Source organism: Lemur catta, chromosome 9 (genome assembly GCF_020740605.2).
Source record: "Lemur catta isolate mLemCat1 chromosome 9, mLemCat1.pri, whole genome shotgun sequence".
Classification (NCBI taxonomy): Eukaryota; Metazoa; Chordata; class Mammalia; order Primates; family Lemuridae; genus Lemur; species Lemur catta.
The window spans coordinates 94,565,807-94,589,053 of record NC_059136.1 but is presented as its reverse complement, the minus strand read 5'-3'; the positions used below and the strand labels follow the sequence as shown (position 1 = coordinate 94,589,053).

At 43.3% G+C, this 23,247-nt stretch overlaps 1 protein-coding gene across 1 annotated transcript in view; it reads left to right on the top strand.

Annotated features, from left to right (window-relative positions):
• XKR4 (XK related 4) overlaps positions 1-23,013 on the top strand; it is a 377,806-nt gene extending 354,793 nt beyond the window's left edge. Inside the window, exon 3 of the mRNA XM_045560824.1 lies at positions 20,153-23,013. Within this exon, the coding sequence (XP_045416780.1) occupies positions 20,153-21,099 (947 nt within the window). The 3' untranslated portion in view covers positions 21,100-23,013. The remainder of the gene's footprint in view (positions 1-20,152) is intronic.
• Positions 23,014-23,247: the final 234 nt, after the last annotated feature.

The following is a 23,247-nucleotide window of genomic DNA, read 5'->3' as shown; positions in this document are numbered from 1 at the left end:
AAGTCCCTAATCTGTGACAGCAGAGAGAGCTCTCACAACCCGGCCACAGCACCTGCAGGGTGAGCATGGTGCCCCAGCACTCTATCCTGCTAATCTCCCCCACACGTGACTTGATATTATCAAATGTATCATCTTTTTTTCCCCCACACTGAGAGTTCCGTGCTACTTCTCTGTAGTTTCACAATGTTCCTTCCAAGAATTGCTGTCCGTAGGTAGGCACCTGCTTCCTATTTACTCTTCTTTCCTTGGGAGCTGTGGGTTTGCGGGCTGCTTCTAATCCACCATTTCTTTTTCCCTCCTGATGTCTCCTTCTGATGGTGGCTTCAAGACAAACTCTTCCGGTGGTGGCGGTCTGATCCCACACCTACTCGCACCAGCGGTCACAGGAAAACTTTCCCAGACAGAGAGGCATATTGCGACTTGCTTGGCACTGGCTTCCTTCCCTGCAGTGGCGGTGTGTCTGGGGACCAGCAGCCTGAACCAGCCACAGCATCACTTGCACTATGCCCAAGCCCCGGCCCATTCTACTTTCTGTCTCTATAAATGTGATTACTCTAGGTACCTCATGTAAGTGGAATCATGCAGTATTTGTCCTTTTGTGACTGGCTTATTTCACTTACCTTAATATCTTCAAGGACCATTCACCCATATAGCATGTGTCAGAATTTCCTCCTTTTTTAAGACTGAATAATATTCCATTGTATGTATATATCACATTTTGTTTATCCATGCATCCACCAATGGACATTTGGGTTGTTTCCATATTTTGGTTATTATGAATAATGTTTCTGTGAACATCAGTGAACAAATACCTGTTTGAGTCCCTGCTTTCAAATCTCTGGGGTCCTAGGTATCTATGGGGGATTGGTTCCAGGAGTCAGCTTGGATACCGAAATCCATGGATGCTCAAGTCTTTGATATGAAATGGTGCAGTATTTGCATATAACCTACAGCACATCCTCCCATATATTTTATGTCACCTCTAGATTACTTACAATACCTAATATAATGTAAATGCTATGTAAATAATAGTTGTATTGTTTAGGAGATAATGACAAGGGAAAAATTCACATGTTTAGTGCAGACAGAGCTATTCATTTTTTTCAATATTTTTGATCCATGGTTGGTTGAATCAAATATTTTTGATCCATGGTTAGGGATGTGGAACCCATGGATATGGAAGGCCAACTGTGCATTGGCCTGTGAACTGGAATTGTTGTATCATCTGGTAATGTTTAATTATTTGAGGAACCGACATACTGTTTTCTATAGCAGCCACATCATTTTACTTACATTCCCATCAGTAGTATAAAGTGTTCCTATTTCTTCACATTCTCACTAATGCCTGTTATTTTCTGTTTTATTTTTTTAAATAGCAGCCATATGATGATGCATATGATAGCAGCCATATGATGTGAGATGTTATTTCACTGTGGTTTTGATTGGTATTTCTCTAATTCTTAGTGATGTTAAGTATTTTTTCATGTGCTCATTGGCAATCTATATGTCTTCTTTGGACAAATGTCTGTTCAAAGACTTTGCCCATTTTTAAGTTGTTTTAGTTGTTGAGTTTCAGTTTTTTATATATATTCTGGATATCAATCCCTTATCAGACATATGATTTGATTTTCTCCCATTCTGTGGGTTGTCTTTTTACTCTGTGGATGGTGTCCTTTGATGCACAAAATTTCACCTTTTGATGAAGCCCAATTTATTTATTTTTTTCTTTTGTTGCCCATGCCTTTGGTGGCACATCCAAGAAATCATTGCCAAATCTAATATGATAAATATTTTCCCCTATGTTTTCTTCTGAGAATTTTATGATTTTAGCTTTCACATTTAGGTATTTGATTTATTTTAGCTAAGTTTTGCATATGGTGTAAAGTAAGGCTCCAACTTTATTCTTTTATTCTTTTTTTTTAATCCCATGGTGACTGCACAAGATCCAACTTTATTCTTTTACATGTGGATATCCAGTTTTCCTAGACTACTTCTTAAAAAGACTACCCTTTCCCCATTGAGTGATTTTTGGCACCCTTGTCAAAAATCATCTGAGCATATATGTGAGAGTTTAATTCTAGGCTTTTTATTCTATTCCATTGGTCTATATGTCTTGTCTTCCTACCAATACCACACTGCTTTGATTACTGTAGTTTTGTAGTAAGTTTTGAAATCAGAAATTGTGAGCCCTTCAACTTTGTCCTTTTTTTTTTTTTTTTTTTTTGAGACAGAGTCTCACTTTGTTGCCCCGGCTAGAGTGAGTGCCGTGGCATCTGCCTAGCTCACAGCAACCTCAAACTCCTGGGCTTAAGCGATCCTACTGCCTCAGCCTCCCAAGTAGCTGAGACTACAGGTATGCGCCACCATGCCCGGCTAATTTTTTCTATATATATTTTAGTTGGCCAGATAATTTCTTTCTGGTTTTTTTTTTAGTAGAGACGGGGTCTTGCTTTTGCTCAGGCTGGTCTCAAACTCCTGACCTTGAGCTATCCATCCGCCTCGGCCTCCCAGAGTGCTAGGATTACAGGCGTGAGCCACCGCGCCTGGCCCAACTTTGTCCTTTTTTTATTTTCAATATTATTTTTGCTTTTCTGGGACCTTTGTGATTCCATGTGAATTTTAGAATGGCTTTGTCCATTTATGCAAAAAAAACTCATTGTGATTTTAGCAGGCATTGCACTGAGTCTATAGATCATTTTGTGTAGTATTGTCATCTTAGCAATGTTAAGTCTTCTAATTCATGAAAATAGGATATCTTTCCATTTATTTATGACTTTCTTCATTTCTTTCAACAATGAAGTTTGTAGTTTTCAGTGTATAAGTCTTTTGCTTCCTTGGTTAAGTTTATTCTAAGTATTTTGTTCTTTTTTTAAGCTATTATAAATGGAATTATTTTCCTAAGTTTCTTTCCATATTGTTCTTTATTAATATATAGAAACACACCTGGCTTTTACGTTTTGATTTTTTATTCTGAAGTTTTGCTAAATTCACTTATTAGTTCTAACAGCTTTTTGTGGAATCTTTAGGATTATCTGCATATTATGTCATCCATGAACAAAGATAATTTTACTTCTTCCTTTCCAATTTGGATGTCTTTTACTTCTTTTCCTTGCCTAATTGCTCTGGCTAGGATGGATTACCAATAGTATTTTGAATAGAAGTGGCAAAAATGGGCACCCTTGTCTTTTCCTTGATCTTAAAGGAAAATCTTTCAGTCTTTCACCATTGAGTATTATTTTAGCTGTGGGCTTTTCACATAAGGCTTTTATTATGGTAAAGTAGTTTCATTCTATTCCTAGTTTGCTGAGTGTTTCCATCATGAAACAGTGTTGAATTTTGTCAAATGCTTTTTCTGCGTCTATTGAGATGATTATGTAGTGTGCTTTTTTCCCTTCGTTATGTTATGTTGTATTACGTTAATTGATTTTTAAATCATGCCATGTCCATCATGGGACTAAATAATCTTCCTATATCAAAATGTATATTTGAACATCTGAAGCATCTTTGTCCAGAGCTGTTATATTTGGTCATACCGGTTGTGCACTAACGAATATAAATTTGTACAATTGATTTTACTTCCAACAGGCCGGTAGCCACCATTTGATAGCTCTGAGGTGACTGAAGGGCAGAATGAGATTTCTCTCCCAATACACAGCCTGTATTCTAATAGAGGTTTTTGTGTTCCCCCTCTCCCATAAATGCATCAAGTACAAATGCAACCCAAGTGGGGTTTTCTACCATCCCACAGGGCATCCCGAGAAGGCTTAGGAAGAGGATGCCTGAATCACTTTGGGGTCTCTACCAACCAGAGAGCAAATAGAAGGGCCGAAGGGCTCACAGCAGAAATCAGATACCAGCCCCAAGTGCTCCCACTCCAGACCTCAGCCAGAAGGAGGCATGTGCAGCAGGCCTGTCCCGCAGTGCCTGGCTCAATCACCACCCCAGCAGCAAGGGCACTGTCTCTGCATGACTTGCTTTCTCTCAGTGTCTCATTGAGAACATGGCTGAAGTCCTAGGAAGGTCAACTCCCTATCTCCCACCTTGCAAAGAACCCTAATTTTGATTAAGATCTCACCTTGTTAGCAGTGTAGAGATCATTTTGCGTGCACATTGGCCCATTTTCTGCCCATGATCGGCTTCCCTTTTCCTACTAATATCTCATAAAAGCTAGCTTATGCCTGCTTGACTCAGACACTAGGTCCATTCTCCCCTCATTGTGTCTCATTCCTGAGACGCAAAGTCCATGAAGACCTACTGTGTATATGAGTTGGCTCAGAGTTCTGACAAAGCTTATAATGAAAACAATAGTCTGGGAAACCAGCACTTACCTCATTCCATGAAAGGTACAGTGACTATGCTGGGTCACTACTGTTAGAATATTCTACCAGGACAAGTACTACTTATTTTTATTCAATGATGAGAATTACTTAACTCGTTGAATATTTTTCACTTTGGCGTCTTGGAAGCTCAATATAAATTAAGTGCTCAACTAGAATAATATTAGCCCAGGGTTGTGGTATCACTCTTTTATTCTCTTATTCTCTGCTAATCATTTACTGAGATAGGTTTCTTTTACAATTATCTGCTTTAAGTTTTTTTTACAAGTTTATTATTCAGAAAAAACTCAATAGTGACCATTTGCCTAAAAATACTCACATTATTGTCATGGGTATTGGACCATATATATATCAGTATCTCCAAATTGCATGGTTCCTGTTACTGTGCTAACCCAAAAAGTCTGAGACACATATAATTCCATACTTTTTGTTGAGAACTCAGACTTAAGAGTCCCTTAATACTATCAAAATCACCCCATATACATTTTAGACAGCCTAAAATAATTTATTCTCATCCATTTTAGAAGATTTAGAAAGAGCCTTGAAATTGGTCATTTCCATTTAAAGATGTCTGTCTTGGGAAATTACTGTTCTTTTACTGCTTTCTAGCATACAAAATCCTAATTGAAAAACCTTTACACAAAGTGATGGCATGCATTTAATTTACTTCTGTCCTGTTATGAACATGTCTTGGTCAGGGAAGGAAGGCACATTGGATTCTTGATTTGTGCTTTATATAGTCTGTCCCCATGGGCTAGTTCAGCCCCCAGGACACTAATAAACAGTCCCAGATCCAGGTTATTTTTACTTTATTATAGACAAAAACGGCACCCAAGCCACACCTCAATTTAGAACATCTCTAAATTCAGTTCAGTTCAATTCAATCCAATTTATCAAGTAATTATCAATGGTTCTAGGCATTTTCTGTGTTTCTGGTAGTGCAGCAGTGAATACAACTTGCTCCCTACCCTCATGAATTCCACAAAATATAGGCAGAGGCTGATGGCAAACAGCTCAGAAATTATGGCGCACAGAGATGGAGCTTCTTTGTGGCCACCAGTGGGGAGAGGACAGGATGGATTTCTTGAGGGAGATGGCTCAGCGGGCACCACCGAGTAGTCAACCTGGAGCACGAAGGAGGGGACATAAGATGGAGGCCCAGGCCCAGACATGGTTTTAGGAGCTCAAGACAGGTGGAAGACGAGGATCTCCTGAGCATTCCTGGAGTCTAGCCCAGTGGCAGGCCCAGGGCAGGCACTCGGTGTTTACTGAATTGAGTAAGTGAGTGTAAAGAAATCTGAAAAGAAGCATAATAACGTGAAAAGTGAATGGGATAATTACTACTTATTATATTTAATAGGGACACTGAATTCAGGCCACAGGTTGCCTACATCAGGGGACTAGTGTGTGGAGCCGACTTTGAGATGATTCTTAACATAAAGCAGCCTTCCACTTTTCCAATGAAAGGAGGGTACATAACATAGTTTTGAAGCCAACATAAATATATAAACTGCTGGGGATGGAGATGAGATAGCTGAATGTCTATTTATGCTATTTAACTCATTAACTTAATCGTACATCAGATAACATATAGATGGAGAAAGTTTACTTCTTTCCTTTGTCATACTTTTCAGTCTCCTAGAAGGCACAGTTGGAGGAGCACCGCCTCTCTCCTCCACTGTCGCTGAAGACACAGCATGATTCTGAACAGGGTGTGTGAGGCTCTCACCGGAGCTTGCAACAGCTGACAAAGGTTCTTCTTTCTTATTTATGATCTTCAGAACATCCTACTCCATTGCTTGAAAAGTCTGCTTTGTAACAGCCAATACTTAATTATGAACCCATACTTCCTAAATTGAATTAAATTTCTTTACTTCCTTCCTTTTTTCTCTTTTCATTCTTTTCTTTCTTTCACTTTCACTGATTTTGTTAGTAAATCTCTATAACTATCCCAAATTTGGAATGATTTAGGTCATTTCAATTATCTGTCTTCCCAAATGGAATTTGTGTTGTTAAAAAAATACGATAATTAAGGGCACACCTCAAAATATGACAGACCAGCTAAAAGGTGGTTCCCTCCAAGGCGTATGTGAGGGAAGAATCTTGCCGTAATCATATGTGATAAATACAGATCTACTTCACATAAGCTGGTGAAAGGCGTATTTCTTCCTAAAAATAAGGTTAGACCACAAAAGGTCAGTTGACTTGGTCTCAGTGCCCCTGCCCCTGGAAGTTTGAGGGCCCCCAAAGTGCCATTTCGTCACCTAAGACTCCTACACCAGAAGGATCCTCAACAGGTCTGATCTCTATCCTGGCAGGGAAGGCATCTCTCACAACCACAGATTTCTAAAAGAAATCAGCAACCCAGACTGGGAAGTTCTTTCCTTTGGGTTTTGTTTTGTGAACAGCAGAGATAATACCTGATACCGGTGAAACTCTTCCCGGTTCACCAAGCTCGGCCACAGCCTCTGTCTCCCCTAGGCCTAGCACAGCGCTTGGGGTACGAGCAGAACCTATTTACAGGATTCAAGAGAAGCCCCCGCTGGCAACAGGCAGGATGGCCGGGGTCTTCCCTTCCAGGGAAGCCATCGAGGCCGAGGTCTGGGGTCAGAGGTCTGCCAGGCCGGGTGGAGAAAGCGGCACAAGGTGGGAGAGGGAGGCGGAGAGGCGACGCCGACATTCTCTGAGCGGGAAGTGAGAGAGAAAGGGGGGAGGGCCTGCTTCTAGAAGGGCTAGTGTGTCATTTATCTTGTGGAGCCATAAATAGGGAGTCCTTGAAGGGTTTTCAGCTGGGGAGAGATGTGATCAGATTTCCATCGTAGACAGTTCACTTTAACCACAACATGAACGCCCGGTGGGAGGCCAGGTGAGAGGCTGTGCCTGGAGGGGTCCTAAATTCGGGGGGAGGCAGGTGGGAGTGAAGAGAGGTCCCCTGGCCCAGAGCCCTGCGGGGCCCACGCAGCCCCTCCCAGCCCGCCCTGATCCTGAATCCGGAACCGCTGCTCGCAGCGATTTGCTGTTCTCTCTAAGGCCATCTTCATCGTGTTACTAGGTGCTCTCGTAGCCTGCCTTCTCCAGGATAAACTCCTTTCTTTCTTGTCTCCGGAGACAGCAGTGCAGAAGGAGCAGCGCAGTGACCCCCAGAGAGCTGCAGGAGCCTGCGCAGGTCCCGGTCCCCGGGGGCGAGAACCTGGTACTGCGAGGGCTGCGCTGTTTCTGAGCCCTCGGGGTCCTCGCAGGGTGGCCTTTCTCTGAGCCAGTCCAGCCGTAAGAACAGAGAACGCTACCAACCCGTGTCCTCAGGGTATCGAGTCATTTTTTGTAAACCACCTAGAAAAGCATTGCTGGGCTTGAAAGCACAATTTATTGCTGCATTATTAAATGGTCCCAGCAGCAGGCCACATTCTTTTTATTGACAGAGTGAAAATGAGGCAACCCAGAGGGCAGGACGCTGGAAAATAGGGCAGAACCTGGAGCTCCAACGCCCCACCGCCGATACACGCTGGAAAAGGCTTCTTACTGCTCCCCGAGAAGCCGCAGGCCTGGGAAGCGGCTCTGCATTCAGCATCCTGAAAGCAAGCTGCAGCGTGTACAAGGCCGGGTATTTTTAAAGGGCATCCACTTCTGCCAGAAATGGTTTGAGGAAGGAAGCCAGGAGAAAGAAGCAATCAAAAGCAGACAAAGGAAGCGTCCCCTGCGGTCCCGAGGCCCTCAGAGCAGTTTGGGGCCGCCAGTCCCCTTCCCACACCCCTTCGCTTCCCTCCCGCTCCTCTCCAGCCTCAGGAGGGACCCCACATACACCCCACAGTATGAGCTGCCCACACCCTCCTTTCTTGTATACGACCCAGGAAAATCCTGAGGACCAACATTGTCCCAAGTCACCCAAGCTTTCCAAAGACGGGGCCACCAAACCCGCTCCTGTCTCATACTTCTCTGCAAACCCTGGAACAATTTGTACCTCACTCTTCCTTTTTCCCAATTAAGTGGCCTCTATTGTATAAGCCTTTAAATAAAATCAGGTAATATTCTTGATCTTATACTTTTACATCTCTAAGGGGGAAAAAATCCTTATCCTATAGATTGCACCTCTTATTCTATTCTTTCTCTGTCATGTTATTCTGTTAAACCCAACCACCTCCAATAAAGCTTCCTCCCATCCCAGGGCATGAAAGAGTACCAGGGAGCTGGGGGAGGGATTGGGATGGGGACAAAATTAAGAGCAGAGCCAGGATTCAGAATGGCCAGTTATATTTATAGAGAAGGTTTTCTGTTCACAAAGTATGGACACACTGGATTCTCACTGAAACCCATGAAGGATGGGTAAAATCAAGTGTGCGCCCAGAGACATGCAGCTAGGAAGTGTGAATTCCATGTGCTGGAGTTGTTTCCCACACCCTCTGGGGAGGTGTTGCGTTGCCTCCCGCCCCTGCGGGGAGGGTCTCTTGCTGCAGTGCACTCTGTCCCTTCAGTGATCCCACCTTGCCCAGCGGCTACCACAGGTGCCCCTGCTCCAGAGTGAGGCCGAGTCCCTGTGCCTGCAGGTGATGACCACGGCCTCCTGCCTGCCTTGGTGGCTCTGCTCTGCCCCTGCTCGGGCACACCCGCTGCAGCCTCCACCACATCTGCACACTCAGGCCTGTGCCCAAATCTCTGCTCCAGCCCCTGCGCACAGGTGTCTCTCTCTTCTCCGTGTGCTCACATTCTGCTCGCCATGTTGTAAATATGTATGTTGCAAATCTATATCTGTTTCCCATACCGATTTTTCAATTCCTTAGGGAACGGTGTTTGTGTTCTTAGTACCTGACACTTAGTAGATGTTCAATAAACATTTGTAAGAGGAAAGAACTGAGGGACGGATGGAGAGAAAGACAAAGGAGGGAGGACCCATGTCCATGCTTTCTGGATGCAAACTTCTGGTCATTGGAACAGAGCTCCAAACAGACCCCTCCACGGATAAGCCTGAGCAAGCTCTCTCCGGGTCTCCCCCTGAGAGACTCCCACCACAAGCGTTCGTTCCATCTTCCTCTCTGTCAGCTGGGCAGAGTTCCATTTAAGCAGATTCCCAGCTCTCCGACCGTAAAAGACCTTTGGCTCTTAATGTCCATAAACACAAATATTGATGCCACCTCGTGTCATCACGGACACCACATGCCAGCACTGCCTCTGCCTGTGCCACCCGTCCTACATCTGCTGCCTCAAGTGTGCCTCACTCTCCTTAGTTTTATTTACCCTGGTCCCAGTTTGTGACGCAGGGTCCATGTCACCATTCCCCATTTTCTGGGCCCTCTTCCAAGTTCTCAAAGCATGAATAGCTCCGAATGTGGGTGAGTAGACAGTGGTTCTCATTAGAAATCACACTTGATTCTAGACCCCGGGGACCCAGACTCACATCTCCCCGGGATGCATTACACATTCCCCGAAATAGGCCAGGAACTGTCAATATCGGTGATGCTCGCGGATGATTTGTGGCATGTGGGCCATGAAATTCACATGCATGGCAGACAACAAAGGCACCTTGGGGACATACGGGAAGGAGGAACAACGAACGATTCTGTCTCAGCCGTTTCAGTTGGCAGGGCTGGTGCAGGGCTGGCTGGAGGGGCTGGCCCTTCCACAAGTAGGGCAGGGTAACATGTTCTGGGGGGCAGGATAAGACGTTCAGGGGGCCAGCCTGAACCCATGGACCATCTTGCCCATTCACTTTGCAAATGCCTACCTGCTTTCCAGGAAACAATGGAGAAAATTGTCAAGGTGTGGCATTTGTGCTCCTTATTAGGTATCTTTAGGTGTAAACAGTACATTTTCAAGAGGTTTTTTCATGCCCAAACTCCATCCTGTGTGTAGGCTATGCTGACACCAAGAGGTTTCCCATAGTTTTATGTGGCTGGCTGGCTGGTCACAGCGTCCCTGGGCTTCAATGCAGACAGCCACCACCCAAGCCCACACTACAACCACCTAAAAACCCTTCCCAAATGACCAGGTTTCACAATTGGCCCAAAATGTTTCAATGTGTGTAGGGAAAAGTGTAAGAATTTTGAAGTCAGAGAAATGTGGATGTGAACCCTGATTCTGTTACATGTTGGAAATGTATTCACGGGGGCTGGGGGGGGCGGAAAACTAAGGTCCGGGGGCCAAGTTCAGCCACTGCTTATTTTTTCATCTGTTCAAGTGTCGTCTATGGTGGCTTTCTTACTATGAAGGCAAAGCCGAGTGGTTGTGACAGAGACCCAATGCCCGGCAAAGCCCAAAATACGTTACCTGACCCTCTACAGGAAAAGTTTGCTGCCCCTGAGTAAGATTATTTCACCTCACAAAGCCTCACTTTCCTCATCTGTAAAATGGGCAAAATACTTACGTTGAAGAAGTGGTGCTGTGAGAAATAAATGAGATAGTAAGTGTAAAAAAGTCAGCAGTGTCTGCTACGTGTTAGGGTCTTTAAATTATGATTATTTTAATCTTGCTGTTGTCCAGCCATGTGGCTCTTGGGCAGGTAAGAGAGGACACAGCTTGTCTTCCTGTCTTCACCCGTTTCCCTCTTTATTTCTCTTCATTTCATCCCATTTCACCTCCTACCACCCAAAGTAGAAAAACTGCAAGAAAAAATAGTGTAGTGTTTTAAAAAAAATGGGATGGAAAATAAACCTCCTCTAAAGGAAAATTTAATTCTATTGGGCATCTCAGGTTACTTATTTTATATCTTTCAAGTAGCAATATTTATCTCATTTTATTTTCAGTGTAAATTTAAGCATGCAATATGTAATAGTGCATGGAAAACAGGACTTCTTATCTTCTCCTATATAGAGAATTTTGTTTTCCTAAAGAAAGTGTTGTTTAGATAGTTTGAAATTCCACACACAAAATGTTTGTCTTCTTGGGGAATTTTAATAAAAGCTAATTTTCTTTAATGGAATGGAGCTATGTGAGATTATCTGAGGTTTTTTTTTTTTTTTCTATTCAGAAGGAAATAACTTTCCACATTTGTTAAGAAGGAGGAGAGACACTTTGCTTCACCCAACAAGGTCCTTCAACTATTTTTATATCAAAACATTTTCAAAATTTCAGTTCAGTGTTTCCTTATCACCTCCTTAGCAGGCTTACAATTTGCCTTGCAAAGAAGCTTGAATCCTCAGAGTGGATTACTAAAAGAATGTATATCCTTACCAAAACTAAACATATTAAAGCATTTAAATATTTTTAATCAGAACTATTACAAGGCTTAAAACAGAGATAAAATGGCTTTGGCACAAGAAGATTGAGGAAATCCTGCCCTCGGTGGAGTTTGCTGCCCGAGCCTGACCTTCACCGCACGGCAAAGATCAGAGCAGAGAGGGCGTCGCGTGTGCTTCAGTTATTACCTTTTTCCACAAGGCTAATTGGCTGTGATTCCAGCCAAGGGGCTCCACTGCATCTACACTCGTAACTAAAAGACAAACTCTGAACATTCTGGAAACAGGAAACCATTCTGGTTCTGGATATGCATTCTGTGACCTGTTACTCTTGGACCCTATGATCCAACTCAAATCAAGAAACAAGGCCGGGGCCGGGCGCGGTGGCTCACGCCTGTAATCCTAGCACTCTGGGAGGCCGAGGCGGGTGGATCATTTGAGCTCAGGAGTTCGAGACCAGCCTGAGCAAGAAACAGACCCCATCTCTACTAAAAATAGAAAGAAATTAGCTGGACAACTAAAAATTTATACAGAAAAAATTAGCCGGGCATGATGGCGCATGCCTGTAGTCCCAGCTACTCGGGAGGCTGAAGCAGTAGGATCGCTTCAGCCCAGGAGTTTGAGGTTGCTGTGAGCTAGGCTGATGCCACGGCACTCACTCTAGCCCGGGCAACAGAGCGAGATTCTGTCTCAAAAAAAAAAAAAAAAAAAAAATGAAAAATCAAGAAACATTTTTACTTAGGTGAAAATCCAGGAAGACGGGGCGGGGTAGAGATATTTTAGATCAGAAAGCATGAAGAGGAGAAAAGCATGGCTTTCCTTTCAGGTGCTTATTCTTCTCATGCATTTTGTGAAAAGAATCCCAAACAGGATCCTTTGGCCTGGGTACAAGTACGGTTGCTGTGGCCTGCAGGAGCAGGTGACAGGAGCCCGCTAGGAGGCAGAGAGGCCTGAAGGGGGGGCACAAGGGAAAGACCTCCAGGGTCATGTATAACCCACCACGTCGGCCCCTCATGGGTCCCAACTGAAGGAGATTTGAGAACTCACTGCACTTGTCTGTGTCTCATCTGCCGGTTGTTAGTGAGGATGAACTACCAGTTTGTTGTGCTAGTGAACAGAGCTTTGGAATCTGGGAATTCTGACGCCCATCCTCCTTGCTAATTATGTGACCCTGGGCAGGTTATTTAACCACTGTCTGGTTTTCTGTTTCCCTGTTTGCAAAAAGCAATACTTACCTCAAAGCGTTAGTATGAGAGTTAAATTAGACAAGGGATGTAGGTACGTAGGACATCACTGTGCACAAAGCAAGGGCCCAGTGGATGCTTTTACGAGCCTCGCATGCGCTAAGGAAATTGTAAAATTTCTTGACTACAAGAAACCAATATTGCATGGCCATCTAAGATTCAATATTTTTGTTTGTTAGTTTGTTTAGGGACTATACCTTTAGGCAAGAAAAAATGATGGTGTGTGAGAAGATATATGTGTTATCAACGGTCATACGATCATATTATGTCCATAGCCAAAGAGGATTATGTTGTGAATCATCCATTCCCAAACTATTTGTGAGAAGATACTTTCAATTTCCTCCAAAAAGGCTGAAATCAACAGAAAGAATGAAGAAATGGAGAGAGAGGAAGGGAAGTCAAGATGTTTGCGATGCGGATGGAGGGAAGACAGGGAAACAAGCTGAGAACTGCCACTGGATGCCAAAGGCACTAACTCAAGCAGCCGACAGACAAGCAGAAGGGCCGTGCCGGGTGCGGCAGTGAGCCAGACTCACATCCCGCCCTGCTGGGGGACACGGCCATCCGTCAGCGCCCGCACGCATGAAGAATGACAGCAGGCAGGCTGAGGCGGAGTAGGAAGAGCAAATATGGGGTGTTAGGGGCTAGGGAAGGCTTCCCTAAGGCAATGAATGATGTTTCCACTGAAAACTGAAGGATAAGTAGGGATTAACTGGAGAGAGCAGCTTTTCAAGCGAGAACTCTGCATTTCCTGCCTCTGGGAAGAGAATGTGACTTTATGTAGCATTTGAGAAACGGAGAGACGGCAGTGTGGCTGGAACACAGAGAGGCAGAGGCAAGGTGAGGCAGGAGAGGTCAAAGGGACTCAGAGAGCCACCAGGTCGGGCCTTCTAAGATGTCCTGATAGAGCCCAGCCACCAGCGGCGTGACACTTCCCTGGAACACACAGCAGGTTACGCTCAGCTCGGCTGCTCTGGCTCGGTCAGCAAGGGGAAAGAACGTACCGAGGGCCCTTTAGTAGAGTCTGCATAAAGGGTATATTTGTCGTTTTATTCTCTCTGCTTTTGTGTATGTTTGAAATTTTTCATGATAGCAAATGTTTAAGTTTAAAAAAAAAATGCAGCCCTTTCTCACCAGCTGCAGTTTGGTTCTGAACACAGGCCAGTGACCCGGTGTTTCCCTGAGACTGCTACCTTTGGCTCGCCTGTTGCAGGGGGAGGTTATGTCCTCCCCGGGGAGAAAGAAAAGACAGGCTCATTCCCTTTTTTGAAGAATCAAAGAATTAGAGCACTTGGTTCAATTCCCCGAACCTCTTACATCTAGGGAATTAGGCTATAAATCCTACAAAGCGTTCTCTGGGGATTTCCGAGAATTCTTGTTTACACCCAGACCACAAACAACACAACAGGAGTACAGATTTTATTTCACAGTGTTTTGGCATTTGCAGCTCAAACTGAAATTGCAAAGAAACAGAATAGGGGAGCAATGAAGAATTGTGCAAACCTTTTGAGCATTTCATTCTCTCTCTGGTTCTAGCTCTCCATTTGGAATACTCTTTCTTCCTTTCCTTCCTTTCTTCTTTTCAATCTAAGTACCAATTCTTAAAATATGTTGGGCTCTGTGCAAGGCTTGAGGGGCCAGAAAGGTAAACAGGTACTTATCCCAGCCTAAAGGCCCCCTATGCTGAGAAACGCAATAAACAAGCACAAAATAAAACAACATTATATTAAATAAAGTGGGATCGGTGCTCTGCAGGAAGAGGAAGGGTACTTTGTGTGGAAACCTGTCCGTGGAGAGAACTACTTTACACTTGGGAGCCAGAGATAGCCCCTCTTAGTCTAGAAGTTTCAAAATCAAAGATATTCTTGGATTATAATATTTTCAAGAGTTTTATATCCCCTACTAACGCCTCATCCATTATTTCCCAGAGGAAATACTGTTTAAATTGGTATGATAACCTTCTGTCCACTACCCCCCATGCACACCCCTGTCAACTGTACTCTGAGCTATCATTTTGTGTAATCCCAATACAAAGAATTCTCTGTGTCTCTCAATAAAACTGCATTTAGACACAAATTAAAGAAAAGTTATAGGAAAGCAAGTTACTTGTGATGAAAAGCAGAGGTTAGTGATGCTGAGCCCTTTTAATGGGAACTGTGGTATTGAAATCAAATCTGTATTTGGAGCAAAGCCACAGGATTCAGAGCAGGGGTGCAGAAAGGAATAGTTAGAGCTGACCCCGACACTCCAATGGAATACATTCCTGTCTTATTTTGAGCTTTGTTTATGTTTTAAGAACAGATTTGGGGTTAGGTTTGGCAACACCAAACTTTATTTCATTAATTCAACTTTTTTATAATAATTCAATTCCACGTTAAGTGCAATGGGAGCAGGAAATAATGAGAAAGAAAGGTGGAGCAGAGTGAAGGGGAGGAGGGAACAACAGCTAGAGATAGGGGAAGGAAGGGAAGGAAGACAAGGACGTGAAGAGAGATGCTCTGAAGGGAAAGGACATCTCTAAGCAAAAGGAAAGAGGAAAGAAACTCAAGACCTTGCTGTTCACTTGGACTAATGGTATTGATTTCTGTCAGTTCCTTTTGAAATGTTAATTAGCTAACTAGTTAGTATCAAACCCATAACCCTTATTCTGAAAAATCTTTATTCAAAATGGACAAGTATTGTAGACGTCCTCTGAGAAACTAGCCTCTGGCTTACTAAGCAGTGTCTATAATTATTCAAATCACAGATCTGAGGAGAGAGAAGAAGCCCCCTTCTAGTCTAGAGTTGCAAAATCAAAACTCTTGGATTATAATATTTCCAAGGGTGTTATATCCCTTAGCAACCCTTATCCAAAGAAAAGGAATATCTACATCTATATAGCCATATAGATAATCAGCTCAAAATGGCGGAATAAACCGTCGTAGCAACTTTATGGTCACTGAACTGTTGTATTCAAAGGCAGGTCAGTTGTTGGGGCTGCAGTGCGGTAAGAAAGCAGACACCTGGATCAGCTGGACTCAGTTCAGTGACAGAAGCAATGCACCAAGATGGCACACATTATGAACACATGGATTTGGTTGGCTTTGCAACACGGTATTTCAGTTAAGCTGCACATAAAACCCTTTTCTTAGAACTGTGGCAGCCTGTCTGGAAATTCATGTTCTGTTTCATTCTGAGAAGGGCATTACACTAACGACAGGGGGGATAAAAGAAAGAATTGTGTCCTTTCCACAGGAAAGCAAACATTGTCACCTACAGCAAATTGCTTCCAGGTATTCCATTGTAGGCCTGTGGGGTTTCAGGTAAACAGTCAGACACAGCCCTAGAGCTCAATAAGCCTGGTGAGTTGGAGGAGGTGGTTTGAGGTGTGGGAGTAAGTCGGGTCACTCAGGGAGATGCTGGGAAGGGAAGAGGACCAAGGACTACATCCAAGCACTGTCACAGCTCAAGGACAAGCCGACAAAAATGGGGAAATACGAAAGAAAAAACAGTAGGGGAAACAGGAGATGAGCCTGAAACAAAGGAAGAGAAGAGATAAAATCAAGTGAATGGTTATTTCTTGCAACACAGGAGGCTTGTTACATGTTTGTAAGACTTGGGGAAGGAGTTCTTAGAGAGGAAGAGACAGAATACAGAGGAGGCAGGATAATTGATATGGTCCTTTCTGAAGGAAGCAGGAAGGTCAGCTCTGGAGTGGAAGGACAGTTTTCATCTGAGACAAGTGGGAGGCAGGAGGGACGGAAAATAAATCATTTAACCTCTCAAAGTGAGACTCAATTTCTTTTCTATAAAATGAGATTATTATACCAGGTAAATTTTGAGTCTTATCATATATTTTCACATTTTAAGAAATAATGTAATCCCTTTGAGTCCCCTGTAGCTGTTTTTAGAGTTTGATCATAGAGTGAAGTTTTCATGAGTGATATGCTATCATTTTGAAGGAAAATACAGGTACATTATATATTGTATTTATATATATAAATATACACATACACACACACACACATATATATTTTTTCCACTGAAGGAAATTTTATGTTTTAGTATTTTAATGATGTTGAAAACAATATATTGTTCAACGTCACGTATGTATTCCTGCCTGGAAGGCATTACCTGAATCTAATCATGAAAAAAACATCAGATAAGCCCATTTCTTTTTTTTTCTTAATTTCAGGGTACTATACTCTCCAAAAATGTCAGTGTCATAAAAGCCAAAGAAAGTCTGTAGAAATATTCCAGATTAAAAAAATGAAATTGTAACACCTGATCCTAGACTCAATCTTGTACCAGAGGGAAAAATTCTGGAATGGATATTTTTTATGGCAATTGATGACACTGGAATATTGATGATGGGTTGGAAGAAAGTATCAGTGTTAAATTAACCGAAATCAATCACTTCATTGTGGTTATGTAAGAGAATATCCCTATTCATAGAAGATAAACACTGATGTGTTTTAGGGTAAAGGGCTATGAAACATGATATATACAATTTACTCTCAAAAGGTGTGAGAGAGACAGACACAGAGAGGACGCAATGAGAAATCAAATGAGACCAGTTGACAATCTGGGCAAAGGGCACATAAGTGTTCAAAGTACTATTTTTATTCTTACAGTTCTTCTGTAAGTTTGAAATTATTTCAAATAAAAACTTAAAATATACATTGTTAGCTAAAGGAGTGCTCAGAGGTCTGTATTCCAGCACTGTGCCAGCCACGCCTGGACCCCACAGGGCATCTGTGGTCCTATACCAGTAAGGCGCACCTTCTGCAGGAGGCTGTCTTGGCATTGGAAATACCCAATGTCATTTGTATTAAGAGCAAAGGAACTAAGCATGCTGTGGCAGGTGTGAATTTCTCTAAAATGATCCCATGTCCTCTGCTCAGGCATTTATTTGCCTTCTAAAAATTAATTGCTAAACAAAAGAAAAAGCAAATCATAATCAAATAAGGAAGAGAAATTCTAATTGTTGCTGAAGCAGAGAATTCAAAAAGGAGGTGGCCACGACAGACATGAAATTTCCCTTTGGTTTAGATTTTTTTTTAATTGTAATATATTAATGTATAGAAAGCCAAGCTGATAGAAAGTCTTCATTTTTCTGCTGCCGGAATATCATCGTGACAAGTTCCTAGAGTGTCAAGCACAGGCCGAATTGCTCTTTTAGGACACGCAATAAAAGGGATAAAGATTACAGGGGAATTTGAACGAGGCTAATTTTTCTAACGTGACAACAGGTAATAATTTCATGATGCTCTGTACTTGAAGTTTGTTACTATCTTCTCACTGGTTTGGAAAGCAGCTTTAAATAGCATCTTCCGGTGCAAACTGGCGGAACCGCGGCGACCACCCGGTGGAGTCCGCTCTCGGGTTTGCGCGCGCCTGGCCCGCGCTGCAGCCGTCTTCCGGCAGGGGGCGCTGCGCCCGGGCGTGTCCGAAAGGGGCCGGCGCGGAGAGGGAGGCGCGTCCCGTGCAGAAAGCGCGCGGGCTGCGCAGTTTGAAACCATGAAGCGAGCACGGTCTGTTCAAGAAGCTACAAACCTGCAAATGGCACAGATAGGGAGCGAGGTGTGAATAGCTTCTATGCCATACAAAGGTGTTGAAATTTAAAAACTTCACAACTTTTTGTTCCTATATCCCGAACGGGTAATAAATACGTTGTTCGCATAGTTATTATCCCATCGCCATTTCCCATTCTCTCACCTTTCTTCTTTTTTTTTTTAACTTTTCCTCCTTCCCTCTCTTCACTCCTGAATTTGCTTTATAATTGATGTTAGTGTTTTCCATTGCATAGAAATTAAATTACCATAAACTCCTTTGTGTGCTGATCTCTAACTGACCTATATTATCAGAAATACCCCCGTAGCTGGCTGTGACTTACAATAATGAAGGATTTTTGTGCTGGCCAGGAAAAAAAAGAAAAAAAGAAAAAAAAAAAAAAACCCTGACGGTCCCAAGGTCCCAGTGTAGCATGTCTGGTGGTTCTACTGGCTTTACTGGGTGGAAGTACAAGAAGTGGCTGGTGGAAAATATTTTCTTTATGAATAATTGTTCTTTGGAGTTCACCTTACTCAAGGAGGATGTGTAAGAAATAATTATTGGGGTTGAATGTTTTTGTCTATCAATTAATGTGGCCGTTTTCCACAGGTTTTTTTTTTTTTCATTTTTCAAAGATCATGGACAACAGCTTTTCTCTACAAAGATATTTTTTCATAAAAAGTACCAATTCCATCATAAGCTCTTGGCAATCAACACACCTTCTATTATTTCCAAAAGGGGAGAGAGACTATACTATGGCCTGGTTATAATTAGTAATAGATTTGAAGAAAAAAACAGCTGAACTTTAAAACACACAAGACCACTCCTAGTCTTGGCGAGTCTTGGTACAGCTGGTTAGGCAGCTGCAGTGCAGGTTGACATAACACTTCAGTGACAAAGAATAATTCCCCAAAAGGGCTCTCTCCTAAAGGAAGCCAGGCTTTTAGGTGAGCCCGGTCCACGTCTGGACCACAGAGATGAACTTTGAGACACAGGAGATGGAGTGAGAGTAGAAGAAAACAGTGAAAATTACATTTAAAATTTGGAAACTTATTTTTAGAGGGAAGACCAACCATATGGCACTAATAAAATGATAAAATAAGACAACTGATTGAAAAGTTTTTACTATAATCTTTATGAAAAGCTAAAGGGTGAATGACAGTGAGTGGACATTTATTCTTTTAAGGGAAAGGCAGCAAGGAACAGACAAAGCTGTAGGAAGAGTATCAGATTACTTTAGGACAAACCACTCCAGGTGTCACCAGAAGCATCGCCAAGGGTGTTGCTTATTTTTAAGAAAGTACAAACTCTCTTTTGTGAATGAGCTACATTAATTCTTGCTTAGAAGCCGAAAGGTAAAGCCAGCTAGTCCCTCAAGCTTCCTGTGGTTATGCATCCCTTTCAATCACAGAATCTCAAAGCTGACGGGGAGCCTTGGCGATGCCTGATTTATAAATGGGGATCCCTATTTAAGTGATTGTCAAGGTCATGCAGGTAATAAGTGGCAAAGTCGAAGCGGCAACCCAATCCTGCCAACTTCCAGTCCAGTTATTTTCCCCCTACACAAAACCACCTCCTTACTCTATTTACACCGAATACATGGACAGTTAAATCCCACCCCATTTCCAGGTCTTACATCACATGCTGGTTTCGAGTCATATTCCTGTTAGCTTCATTACTTCTCCATATGGTTGGGTTTCAGAGAGGACAGATACTAGGATCCCCATCTGAGTTAAACCTCAGAGAAATTAAGAGCCTTTGCTGAGGTCCAAGCCAGCCTGTCCCAAACCCCCAGTTCCGTGTGATTTGACTTCCAGGGGACATGGCTGCATCTCACTTTTGACAGACTGTCTTTCTGTCTTCCCGTTTGCAGGCTTCACAGCGGCAGCCTCCCTGGTGTCCTTGGCCTGGGCCTTGGCCTCTTACCAGAAGGCCCTCCGGGACTCCCGAGACGACAAGAAGCCCATCAGCTACATGGCAGTCATCATCCAGTTCTGCTGGCACTTCTTCACCATCGCTGCCAGGGTCATCACATTCGCCCTCTTTGCCTCAGTTTTCCAGCTGTACTTTGGGATCTTCATCGTCCTTCACTGGTGCATCATGACCTTCTGGATCGTCCACTGTGAGACAGAGTTCTGTATCACCAAATGGGAAGAGATCGTGTTCGACATGGTGGTGGGGATTATCTACATCTTCAGTTGGTTCAACGTCAAGGAAGGCAGGACACGCTGCAGGTTATTCATTTACTACTTTGTGATCCTTCTGGAAAACACAGCCTTGAGTGCCCTCTGGTACCTCTACAAGGCCCCCCAGATCGCAGATGCGTTTGCCATCCCAGCGCTGTGTGTGGTGTTCAGCAGCTTTTTAACTGGCGTTGTTTTTATGCTGATGTATTATGCCTTCTTTCACCCCAACGGACCCAGATTCGGGCAGTCACCAAGTTGTGCTTGTGAGGACCCGGTCGCTGCCTTCTCTCTGCCTCCAGAAGTGGCCACGAGCACCCTACGGTCCATCTCCAACAACCGCAGTGTTGTCAGCGACCGCGATCAGAAGTTCGCAGAGCGGGATGGGTGTGTACCTGTCTTTCAGGTGAGGCCCACCGCCCCATCCACTCCGTCGTCTCGCCCACCACGGATTGAAGAATCAGTCATTAAAATTGACCTGTTCAGGAATAGGTACCCGGCGTGGGAGAGACACGTTTTGGACCGAAGCCTCCGAAAGGCAATTTTAGCCTTTGAATGTTCCCCGTCTCCTCCAAGGCTGCAGTACAAAGATGATGCCCTCATTCAGGAGCGACTGGAGTACGAAACCACTTTATAAAACCAAGGGCTTGCAGGAGCCACAACGTCCAGATGAAGGGGTGACAGCAGGGCTGTGGCAATAATGACACTTCATCCTAGAGGAGGGCAACGAGCGGTGAAGCTCTCAGTCTGACCGTGGTCACGATTATCGTTTGATCCTCTGCTGGTCTCCCTCCAAACCAGCAGCGCCGAGAGTCTCTCTCTCCACCTGAAGGAACGACACCAGCTTAACGTGACTCTCCACAGCTGCCAAACTCCTCCTGCACGGTCTTGGAGAGCTCCCACCAGAGGGCACTACTATTATAGAAAATTTTGCCTCCAATCCATAGGGTGTTTTGATGGAGTTAACTGATCTTTGCATAAAAATAGATTCAGTCATACACACACATACACACGCTAACACCCACTAACACACACAGATAACACCCCTCTGTCAGAGTAGCTTAGGTGATTTTTCTTGATGCAAAGCTCTGATTCCCGCAGGAATATAAAAACAAAGAGAGAGAAAATAATATCCCTCAAGACTCCAGAAAAAACAATAGAACTGCTTAGAAAATTCATGATCCATTTCCTTATTTGGAAACCCATACCATGTGTGAAAAGCCTCTCTAACGGACAGCAAACTCAAGTGTGTTTACACATATGTTAGCGTTGATCGAATGGTTCGTTTTCTACACATTTCAGGATTTTTTTATTTTAAATTTTCAGTTGAGAACATCATTTTTTGACAGAAATCCTATGCAGCACATGTATGGCTTTTGACAAGACCAAGGAGCTTCATAACTTCATGATGTAAATTAAATGATATTCGTGGTTCAGTATTCAATTGCAACAATTAATAAGTACACAAAGAGGAAGTGGGGGAAAAGGCAAAATGAGAGTTGATTCCCAGGCATGTGCAGCTCCCATTGGAATGTGCGGGCCCAGCGGCGGGAGAGGAATGGGCCGGAACTGGATCTGTTTCTGGTCGCAGCTCTGTGTCATTCCAGGAGTGATTCCGAGAGACGCCACACCGCTCCTTTCTAGTGCCAAACACCATCCAACCACAGGACTGACATGGAAGCCCCGAACAACTGAGAATGAGTGGCGTGAGCCCCCCAGAGCAAACGAGAGAATGAACAATCAAGTTCTCCACTGTGTACAGACTTTACCCCCCCCAATCCAAGGTCAAAGTGATGTGTCTTTTAGAGGCTTTGGGACACTTTTTAGTAAGTATGAGCAGACAAATGCAGTGAATATGCTATGAGAAAACCCTCCTGAACTGATAGAGGGCTTAACACTATATCCAGCTAAGATTTGTATTTGAATCATCTGTAAAGTCACACTCTCACAACAAGCTTCTGGGTTTTAAATACCTCCGTACAGCAAGTTAACGTTCCCCGCTTTCTGTTCTCAGTGTCCCCGGTCATGGTGCTTTTTGTTGCATTAAAAGTGCCGGTCAAACTTTGATAGTATTTTTTTATAGTTGGTGCAGAGTGGAATAACTCATGGATTATTTCAATATTTTTGTAATAAAAAATATAGGGTATACACACAGGCATCATCACTTTTTTTATAGACCTGGAATCGTTTAAAATACTTTAAGCATCATAATTGCTGGGGATGTCAGAAACTGGTCCACAAATTCCATCACCCTGCCTCGGCAGATCGAAAACACTTGTCTCTTGCAAGATCACCCTACTTTGCAAGTTGGTGCCCCCAGGAACCTGGCCAGGGGTGCTATCAGAATATCAGGTGAAGAGAGAATCAGCTTAACTAGAAAGGGCTTGTCAAGACTGGCCAATGTTTCCCAGGAAATCAAAGATGTAAATGATTACTTTCATCCATCCATTATAACAAACCTGACCACAGTGGAAGATGTCTTAAACTTCCTTCCTTGGTTTTATATTAACCCAACTGATATATTAAATATTAGTCAAATCACTAAAAAAAATAAAAAGTCAGTTTAACTTAATTTTTCAGTTATTTGGACTGTCCAATTCACTTAAAATAGTGAAGTTCCATAGCCACCATGTGTAATGGGTGTGCCAGCCAGAGACTGCTGTCCCCAAGATGACATCCACAGGAAGTAACAGAGGGCTCAACCTAGGACTTTTTTTGATACAAAGCCCCAAAGCAATTAAAAAAAAATAGACCATGTTTATAAGTAGGTATACTTCCTAGTACT